The sequence below is a fragment of the Lacerta agilis genome, chromosome 8, assembly GCF_009819535.1.
Source record: "Lacerta agilis isolate rLacAgi1 chromosome 8, rLacAgi1.pri, whole genome shotgun sequence".
In the NCBI taxonomy this organism is placed as follows: domain Eukaryota; kingdom Metazoa; phylum Chordata; class Lepidosauria; order Squamata; family Lacertidae; genus Lacerta; species Lacerta agilis.
This window is the reverse complement of record NC_046319.1, coordinates 21,884,436-21,895,168: the sequence shown is the minus strand read 5'-3', so window position 1 is coordinate 21,895,168 and position 10,733 is coordinate 21,884,436. Positions and strand designations below refer to the sequence as shown.

Sequence of the window (10,733 nt, the reverse complement as noted above, 5' to 3'; positions counted from 1 at the left end):
CGCCTTATGGAACACCCTCCCATCAGATGTAAAGGAGATGGAGATAACAGAAATCACTGGGTTTAAGCTGACTGAAAGTCCAGAAGTAGCATTATTATATCAATTTACGATGGGGTGGAAGGTTCGCAGGCTATGAAGGACTTGCTCACAAATTTATTGACAGCTGCACAAATTATTATAGCTAGGCGGTGCTTTTTTCCTGGGAGGATGCAGGGGTACACAACCCCTAAACATTTTGTGAATCTAAAATAAATACACAACTTTTAAAAGACACCTGAAGACAGCACTGTATCAGGAAGTTTTTTAATGTTTGATATTTTATATTTTTATATCTGTTGGAAGTTGCCCAAAGTGGCTGGGGAAACCCAGTCAGATGGATGGGGTAACAAATATAACAACAACAACAACAACAACAACAACAACAACAACAACAGGCTGCTGATACTGCTTTCCGGACAGTCCCTATTTTTGGGTGAGATTCAATCACATACTGGCAAATTCAAGTGCAATTAAAACTCATTAAATAGCCAGTATTCTGCATACACAGCATAAATTTAAAGCACGTGTTGTTGTTTTTGTTGTTGTTGTTTTAAAAAATGAACAAATTCTGCCATATTAAGGGTGATAGGAATTGTAGCCCTGCGATGGATAGCTAAAGTTCCCAGGATTCTTGGTGTGTGTGTGTGTGTGTGTGTGTGTGTGTGTGTGTGGTGTGTTTGTTTTACATCTATGGAGTGTACACAGGGAGAAAACAGTTTGCCTGGAAGCACTCAAAAAACATATAGAGCAGGGGTCAACACATTTTTCAGCCATGGGGGGCGGGTCCACCATCCCTAAGACTATGTGGTGGGCAGGACTATATTTTGAAAAAAAAATGAATGAATTCCTGTGCCCCACAAATAACCCAGAGATGCATTTAAATAAAAGCACACATTTTACTCATGTAAAACACCCAGGCAGGACCCACAAATAACCCAGAGATGTATTTTAAATAACAGGACACATTCTACTCATGTAAAAACATGCTGATTCCCAGCAGTGGTGTCAAGTATCCCGTATTGGCCGGGATTCCCCCCGTTTTTAAACGTGTTTCCTGCTGCGTCCCCGGATGACTCAGAAACCCGTATATTCCCGAGTTGTCAATATACGGGTTTTTGAATCATCCGGGGGACGCAGTGGGAAACGCGTTTAAAAACGGGCCAGGTCAGGAAGCTGCTCCTTCCCCTCCCCACTCCACTGCCCGCGCACGTCCCCGCTCCTGCGCGCCTCTCCCTCCTGGGTGTGCTGCAGCTACTATTGCTGCTGCGAGAAGGGTGGTGGTGGTGATAGCCGCAGGCTCAGTCCCTTGGGTGGCTGCGCGCAGCGCTGTCCTAAGGCTTGGATCCGTTTGGCTTCGCCCCCCAGGATTTATAGCCAGGGAGGCTGCTCGTTGCACGACTGCATTCCCCTCCAGCTCACACTCCACCCGCCCCGCTCCCGGGAGAGCCCCTAGTTCTGGGCCTCGCTTCTCCCCCCGCCCCACTTCCTCCCCTCCCAACAAGTGAATGAATCAGCCTCAGCTCAGACCCGCTTCTTCGCTGCCCTCCCCGTCCAGCGCAGCCCAGCAGCGCCGCTAATGAAATCGCTGCCGATGGACACGCCTTCGCCTGTTCCTCTTGTTAACACCACCCGAGGCTACTGCTTCCTTCCCTATCGCTGCAGCAGGGTAAGGGGGTCGATCTGTTTCAGGTGCGGTTTGGATCCCCCACCTCGTTTAGGACATCTTGTTCTCCATAACTTATTAGAGGGGAGGGGGAGAACGATCAGTGAAGAAGACCCTGGAAAGTTCTGTTTGATCTAGGGAAGAGCGCGGGACGGCGTGTTCTAGCTGCTCTGCCCACTTTGCTTCTGGCTCCACCCACCACTGCCATGTGACTGTCATAGGTGAGGGCTGCTGATCCCTTATTTTCAAATCCGAAGGTTACAGCTATGATTCCCCAGAACTTTCCATGGGTCAGACTGAGAAGGCGTTTGGGCCACATCCGGCCCACGGGCCTAGGTTGCCTACCCCTGATATAGAGTCTCTTTCCAGAGAAGGGACTAATCCTGTTGAACTGCAGCAGCTAATGAAAGAGAGGTCCAAGCTTTAAGGGAAGGGATATTCAGCAGGGCGGGGGAAACGTATACAGTAAAACGTCTGGAATTCAAAATCAGAGCAGGAGGTGGAGCTCGCTTAAGATAGACTGTGGAAGTGGGGAATATCTCATGTAACTCCATGGCTATTCTTCAGGGAGGAGAATCTTTCGTTCCTTTCTCTTCCTTCCCCTCCTCAACCCACCTCTTCCTTTGCGTTAAGTAACCTCCGCCCCTCGCCTGATTGAGGACTGTCAGTCCACTGATGACACCCAGGGGGGGGGTCCTTTCGAGACCTGCTTAGAATCCAATAGCACAGAAAGGCTAGACATACCACCACAGGCAATACAACAAAACAAGTTTCGCCGTTAGGCAATGGCCAGTTGAAAGTACCACTATTGTGCCATAATCCAAGAGGTTGGCTCTGTTACCATAGAGATAAATGGTGGGCCTTTTCCCACCTCACCTGGCTAGACTTGGGGTCCATTCCAACTCTACAATTCAGTGAATGCCCAACCTGTTTGCTGGAGCAAGACAGCTGGCTGAAAAAAGCTGCCCTTGTGTGCGGTAAGAAATCAATGCGTTCAAGTAAGGAATGGTCCTTTGAGCCCAGCGCCAATCCAGTCACAGAGGAGGCTGCCCATTGGGTCTCTGGATGAGTCACTGCCTGGGTTCACCCTGATTTCCATTAGCGCCATTCAGAGGTGGGTCATTTGGCCCCATTATTTCACTGGCTGCGATTCGATGGTGTTGATATACAGTCAATGAGAAAAGAGGACAGACTGTGTGTATATAGGGTCAGCTGAAGTATATGCCAAGAAGAGCCTTCCAGTTTTTCACCTGTGAACTGGAAAGGGTGTAAACTGGGGAGGTGGGGAGGGGTGCCTCAGGCCTGGGAGCTGAATGTGACCCTCTGGATTTCTGGGTTCTCAGAACTCTCCCAAGGCCACACTCTGCTTGTGCCCTCCTTGAGTGCGTTTATCTGCCTGCAACGTGTCCTTGCACTCTGACAATATCTCTCGCTTTTCTGGATGCGGGGGAGAGAGTGTTACATATGGAAACTAGCTGCTGTCAAAGGTAAAATCGCACCTATTTGCTCCACCCACTTATGCCTCTGGCCCTGCCCAGCCTTGGCATGCGGCCCTCGAGAATGATGCCCCAGAAAGGAATGTGGCATTTGGACTAAAAAAAAGGCTCTGCCACCCCAACCAGTGTGAGTGATTGCAAGCATTTCAAGTGAGAGCAGGGGGGAAAACAACGCATTGACACGAGAGCAGTGTGATGGTTTATTGGTTGCAGTTCTGGTGGTTTATTAAGATTTTCTCATATTGATCCACAAGGTCACAATGTGGGCTCTTCAGTTCTCATTCAGGTTCTAGAGGAGGAAAAGGGACCAAAAATATATATGTGAATTTGGGCATTAGAATTTAGGTATCAGAATACAGTATTGCCAGGATGGGCCAGATGTATACAGCTTGCTGAATTCGGTCTTTTTTTCCTAGACTAAGGCCGGCCAAATGCCCCTTCTGCATTTTAGTGTGGGGATTTTGGCCCCGATGAAAATGAGACTACGGTAAGTCATGACTTGACTTAAATCCCAGTGGGTTCAACGGAACCAAAGTTCAATTAACTTATTTATTTATTTAATAATTTTTAATATCCCTTGATTGATTTTTTTTAAAAAAATACCCTTAAGCCTTAAAGCTGTTTGCAAAAAGGAAACAATACAATTATCAGTAAGAACAACCCCAAAAAAGCTATTTAAACACGCAAAGGTTAATTAAAATCACAATAAACCGAAAACAGATTAAAAGACATGCCAACATCCTACATACCTGGGTAGGCTTGTCTAAACAGAAATGTTTTTAGCAGTTGCTGAAAGAGTACAGTGAAGGCACCTGCCTGATGTCAATAGGCAGGGAGTTCCAAAGTTTGGAATTTACAGCACAGTCCTACTTATGTCAACTGAAAAGCAAACCCTGCTAAGCTCAAATAGTGTTACTCCCAGCTAAGCATGTCAATTAATCAGTTGGACTTAATCTTTTTCCCCAAAAAAGTAAAAATAAAACCAGAATATGCCAAAACGTTGAAGATTTGACTGTGGACCATCCACTCTGCCCTAAAGGTGGAATGCCACTCCCAAACTGCTCACAATGAAATGATAAAATATGCTCCTCAGTTTCTAACAAAACACAAATGCTGGATTTCAGCATTTGGACACTGAGAACTCTTTTGAGTTCTGAACGAGAAATTAGGCAGACGCTAGATGTTAAAGTTTCCAAGATTGGCACTCAAGAAAAAGAAAAGTCAGCTGCACAGGTAGAATTAAGCCTTCCATCCAGACCATTGCAGCTTTGCTGGGCAAAAGACGGAAACCTCACCTTCTGAATCCAATCAATGTAAGAAGACACACGGGTGAAAACGGTCGGCTTCTTAGCGGTGTTGCAGCCCAGCCCCGATCCAAAGCTCACGATGCCATGAACTTCCCAGTTGCTGCCGCCTTGGCAGTTCAAGGGTCCTCCAGAATCCCCCTGCCAGAAGAAAAACAGGATGCATATACCTTCGTTTCCCTACTATGATCCATGGGCTGGGCAAAATGGAAGTGGAGTCCTGGGTTGACAAAGCTCACTTCTGTGCTTGACAGGGTCCATAGGTCTGTGTGTCTGTTTTATACAGGCTGAACTGTGGCTTTCCAGATGTTGCTGGACTACAACCCCCCCCCCCAATCATCCCTGAACATTGGCCAGGCTGGCTGGAGATGATGGCAGTTCAACAATATCTGGAGTGTTAGTGTGTGATGGAGGGGCACAGATTTCCCATCCCTGCCTTACAGTAGGGCTTTCAGGGTTGATGTTTGCATCCAATATTTCTCCCATATGTTCTCCCTGTCCTTTGGCCCCATTCACCCCCGCCACTATCCAAATCCCCTTAAAAAGAGTCCCACACACCTTGTTTCTCCATCCCTGCATACACACCATCCCTTTAAAGCACATTATAAATGCTGGAGGAAAAGCAAATTCATTTCCTTCTCCTGCACTTCTAGCTAATGCATGTTTACTTTAACCACCAGAGGAAACTGGTTGTGTAGCATTCTAGCCAGCACTAGCTTGTAACTTCTATGCCTAAGTTAACTCCACCCCTAAAAGCTGAGCCATTTTGTTTGTTGCTCTCTCCATACAATATGTCTCTTATTTTCTATGTCTCGTCTTCACACATTGCACGAACAGTTCCTGCATGAATAAAGCCTTCGAACTCCAGAAATGGTAAGTGATTGTTCCAATCTAATTCACCAAAGCTGCAAAGGTCTGCTAACACAACTTCCTAAGTACCTAAGTGGCTTGGCGAGGGTCACTTAGACTGAGTCGGGATTCAAGCAAGGACCGTTGTTCGTTTTCATGGAGAAAAATATGCAAACTAAGTGAAACCACAAGCAACGTTCTTCAGAGTGAGAAAGTAGGGAAGGCTCTATGAGGAAGGAAGTGTTTGGGGAGACTTACGTTGCAACCTGAAGTGACACCATCGCCTCCTGCGCACACCATTGTGGTCTTGACCATGGAGCCCCACCAGTCCCGTTTGGTGCAAGTCTGATGATCTACCACAGGAAGCAAGGCCTGCTGAAGGTTGTCAGAGATGGGGCCATTGGCTGCAGAGTGGAACAGACGGGAGAGTGGTAAGGAGTCTTTCCCAAAGAGTCAAAACCACATTTATTCACATCCTGCTTGCCCCCGTATCCTACTTTGATCTGCCATCTGGCCTTTGCCAGGCTACCTGAGTTTATGAATTCAAAGTTGGCAACTCTGCATGAATAGTGGGGAACCTTCTTTTGGGCAGAGGGTCACATACTCCTTGGGGTGCTGTTGGGAACCACATTCAAAAGTGGGTGGGACTAGCCCCCCCCCAGTGGCAGGACCAGAAAAGCCCACAACCACACACCCTTAATTCACAGACACACAGTCAACAGAGAAACACTTAAGAGTAGGGATGAGGAGGAACTTGGCTTGGTTTGGATTTTAATGCAAACTTATCTGATTTGCATTTTCTGAATCAATAGGCAGACTGGAACACAGCTACTCTTCAGTATTCACGCTTAACTGAATGTTGTATTATAGTTCTCCAACAAGCAGTGTGCAAAAAAAGTGTATCTTAGGAGACAGTTTGCATAAAATGCATAGATTAGTAAAAAACACACACACAACATGTATTCTATTAGGGAAAATTGTTGGCAAAGAAAAAAAAATGTGTATGTAAGGGGAAATTGCATCCAGAATGTGTGTCTTAAGAGAAATTCACTCAAAAATGCTGATGGTTTTCCATAGGTATTTCAAAAAAGAAATTTGCAACTGATGCGGAATGTGGAGCACTGAGCTTAAGACTGTAAAAATGCGAAACTGAGGGAATCTCAAATGACAGATCCATCTCATCTTCTTTTATTGCAAGTAAACAACACAGACCACTCAACTGCGAGAAGGGAGCCTCATTGGTGTACAGAGAAGAATCCTTCGAGAAGTTCTAGGGGAGCTTTGGTACATTTGTATCCAACTAAAGTTGCATTCAGAGTAGACCCACTGAAGTGAATGAACATAAGTTAGTAGTGTTCTGAACTTCATAGGGCCACTCTCAGTAGGACTGGCATTGGATGCAATACCTAAGGTCTGTTTCCAGAATGCTCATGCCCAGGACAGGGGGCACCCAACTTACTCCAGAGTCGTCCCCATCCAGGTGATGTAGCAGGGGTAATCCTGGGCTAGCACGGCATCTGCAGCAGGGAGGCAAGAGGCCTGGATCGTGTCACTGTACTGCACATGCTCGGCCAGTTTGAGGAGGGCAATGTCGTTGCTGAAAAGCGAAACCAAGAGGGGACAGGGGTTTATGTTTTGGTTTTTGAAAGCAGCTTTTCACCCAGAGGAGTCAAACTTCATATTCTCCAGCCTTCCCCAACCTCACGCCCTCCAGATGTTTGGACTGCAACCACCACCAACCCAAGTGGGTGAAATCTGTTATTCTCCTGGCAGCTTCCTGAATGATGGATGTGGGGGAGAGAGAACGAGAGATTGAGGGACAGAAGAAGAGAGAGAGAGGGAGGTGTCAGGAACCAGGACAGTGAAGGGTGGCAAAAAGAGAGAGAAAAGGTGCGGAAGAGAGATATGCAACTGTGTTAGGAAAAAAGGCAACCTATGTCTGCAACAGTGCCTGCATTTAAAAAAAATATATTACAAAGGTATGCACAATGTCTCTTTTTTCAAGTTACATTTTCCATCGGTCAGTTTCATTTGTTGAGACATTAGGGTTACATTAGGAAGAAAAAGGGGGGAAGAGGTGGAGGGGGCCATGGTGTGTGGGGGTTAAAACCCACTTTTCAAGTTCTCTAAGCCAGCAGCCATCATCGTATGTCTTAAGGCAGTGCTGGTAATTTGCCTGTCAGCAATGGCAAACCAATTTAACAGGTCGTCCCGTAAGCAGACACATACCCAAAAACAGCAGCAGCAGCAGCTAGCAGCAGCAGCAGCAGCAGCAACAACAACAACAACAACAACACACTCAATTTCTATGTGATTTCTCCCACTAGCAAAGTCAGATAATGGCAGAAATTAGTTTGGCAGGATCAGGAATTGGGCAGCTCTCTCCTGACTCTCTGGATCCCAAGTCAACTTACATGACCAAGAAGGAGTTCCACTTCTCGTGGACGATCAACTTCTCCACAGCAACAGCCACAGAGCCGGCCTCCTCTTCTTCCAGGTTTTGTTTGCCCAAAAGGACGCGGTAAGTCCGACTGGAGCTACAGACATAAGGAACAGGTAGTGGCGGTGTGTGTGTGTGTGTGTGTGTGTGTGTGTGTGTGGGAATATCTAATGAAATGCAGATCCCTTGATGCCTTCCCCAATAGCTTCCTTCCTTCGTAGATGGAGTATTCTGTCCTCCTAGAAATGAGCAGGGTCTTTCGGCCGGTGTGTGTTATTACTGTGCTGTGTGTTATTACTGCGCCAAATTCAAGGTGTTAGCAGCTTAGGACTAGCTTACCTGCAAAATGCCCTTACCCACTTGAGCACTTTGATCTGCGGAACTGGCATGGTTACAGGCACCACATATATCTGTTCCACCTGATCAATCTTTTAGTGTGGCAGCACCTACACTGTGGAACTCCTTGCCTATTGACATCAGGCAGGTGAATTTGCTGTACATTTTCCAGCACCTGCTTAAAAACACTTTTGCTGAGACAAGCCTACCCAGCTATGAAGAATGTTGATGTGGTTTTAATCTGTTTTAGTTTATCGCCAATTTAAATATTATGAATGTTTTAAATCGTTTTTAATCGAAATTTTACCCCCCCCCCTTTTGTAAACTGCTTTGAAGGTTGTTGGTGTTTTTTTTTACAATCATGGAGTATATAATTTTTTATGAAATAAATAAAACCAACATTTTTATTGAAAAGACATTTGATTGTGTGCATAAAGAAATAAAACCTATCACCCCCCCTTTTGTACCCATGACCCTGAGATTAAGAGCTCCATGTTCTACTGAGTGAGCTATCCCAGATCTCCTACCACATATTTGCAAAATTCTCATTAGCAGTGGTGAGCTATGAATGACCACTTTTGGTTCTACGAAACGGTCTTGGCTTGAGAGCGCGTGATTTTGTTGGTACTTTTTTTCAACTTGAACAAGGGGACCTTATAGACTCATTCCATCCAGAAAAATCCCGTCGCCATTCTGAACAAGTTCTGAAATTCTGTCACAAAAACAGTGACCTCCTGCAGGTGGCTTTCCCATTTTGATTTTTTTTTTAAATTAAAAAAATTAAGTCTAAAAGGTTAGGCTCAGGGTTCTGCAGCGCACACTGATGTGAAACAGGAAATCTGAATGGTTAGCGTGGTTAGAGCTGCCATATGTCCATGTTTTCCCAGACACATCCAGGAATCGGGCTGCAAAAAGTCTGGGGAAACCTGGGCATGTGGCAAGTAGGCGGGTTTTTTTTTTTTTTTTAAATGTTTTTATAATCCCCAAAAGTTCCAAAAACTCAACAACTTTGCCCAGATTTTCATTTCTGGAATATGGCAACCCTAAATGTGGAGACTGTTCCATTGCAGCCTCAGGACCATTGCAGCCTGATGGGTTTCTGCAGTATCCTTGCTGTTGGTGGGGGCTGCTTACCTGATGCAATGAGCAGCTGTCAAGACCCAGTTGGACTCAATAAGGGTTCCTCCACATGTGTGAGCCCAGACGCCATTCTTGTCATACTGGAGGGAGACCTGAAGGTAACCCCCCCCCCCAAGGCAGATGGCTGTTAGTTGTACGCGGCAAGAACAATTGTTTTGATGTGTCGGACCACGTATCTTTGCCACAATATTGGCCCACACCTTGACGTTCCTTATATATCAATTCATTGCATTTATATCCCACCTGTTCCCCCCAGCAGTTCAAGGCAGCACACCTGGTTCTGCAGCCTTCCCACATTTCATCCACACACACACCAACCCTGCGAGGTAGGTTGGGCTGAGATGTAGTGACTGTCTCTCCTCCAAAGCTGGAGATGGGAGGCAGTGGCAACAGCTGACAAACCATTTCTCCCCTTCAGCATTTAGATCCAGCCCACCGTGCTGGATCACCCACTCTGCTAACAGGTCGTGATAATCTTCCTGTCCATGGCTGGGCCTGAGAACATCAGAACCTGCAGCCGCTTCTACCACTTCTGGTGGCGAGATGTTCCGCAGGACGACACTGAACACACTGGCCATATCTCCCCTCCTAAAAAGCAAATGCGACACTTGCTTGCACCCCACTTTGGGGAAAACATTGTGAATTTACCTGCCAAGGCCAGCTATGGGGTCTGGCATCCTCACCTCCGACAACACGGGAAATGTTGGGTGGATAAGCAGATTTGCCACAGCCGTGGGCTGGAAGAAGACAGCAGGTGTGGGGGGTGATGAAAGAGAAAATTAGGGAGAGGAAGGAGGAGACAGAGACTGAGAATGAGCATCTTGGGTACCACAAGGGATCCAGAGCTGGACACAATGGTATTGTCCATTATTGGTTTAGAGAGGCTACTTCACCAGAGACAAGAACCTGAATTCATTGCATTTCCAAAGAACTATTTTGGGCTGGACTGAGACTCGTAACAATGAAAAGACGAATTGCATGCCAAAACAGCCCCAACTAAACTGCTGTATGTACTGCACCAAAGACACTCACCATAGCCCAGGATCAAAGCGATAAAGACCAACTTGAACATGGTGACCAAGTGATGGTGATCCAGGGGAAGTCAGTGTATTTATAATGGAAACCAGCCTTGACCTAAACCGGGGTTAAATAACAGGCTATATCTGACATTGCTACGTTATGGCTTTGCAAATAGAAAGAGCAAAGGGAACGCTGGATTTTAACTATGTGCCATTTAGCAGCTGCACAATTGAGCAATTCAGAGTTGGATGACTGCCATTCTTTATCAATGTTTATCACACAATTATAAGTTTTTCTTTTCATTCCTTTTTTATCTCTTTATTAACTCTTATTTAATTTCTCATCTGGTTCAGTCTAATTCTGCTAATAGGAATCTTCCTATACCATTATCCTCCATATAATCCTTAAATAGTTTCCATTCTTTGTGGACTTTTTGTTTTGACTGC

The 10,733-nt window shown here is 45.9% G+C and overlaps 1 protein-coding gene across 1 annotated transcript; it reads right to left on the bottom strand.

The window, feature by feature from the left end:
• Positions 1–3,385: 3,385 nt before the first annotated feature.
• On the bottom strand, positions 3,386–10,402 carry LOC117050717 (chymotrypsin-C-like). Its single transcript, XM_033156498.1, is given in 9 exon segments — positions 3,386–3,487; positions 4,494–4,643; positions 5,610–5,755; positions 6,811–6,829; positions 6,831–6,948; positions 7,766–7,888; positions 9,262–9,359; positions 9,916–10,004; positions 10,300–10,402. Coding segments are annotated over 9 exon segments (801 nt in total). The 5' UTR covers positions 10,340–10,402; the 3' UTR covers positions 3,386–3,469.
• Positions 10,403–10,733: the final 331 nt, after the last annotated feature.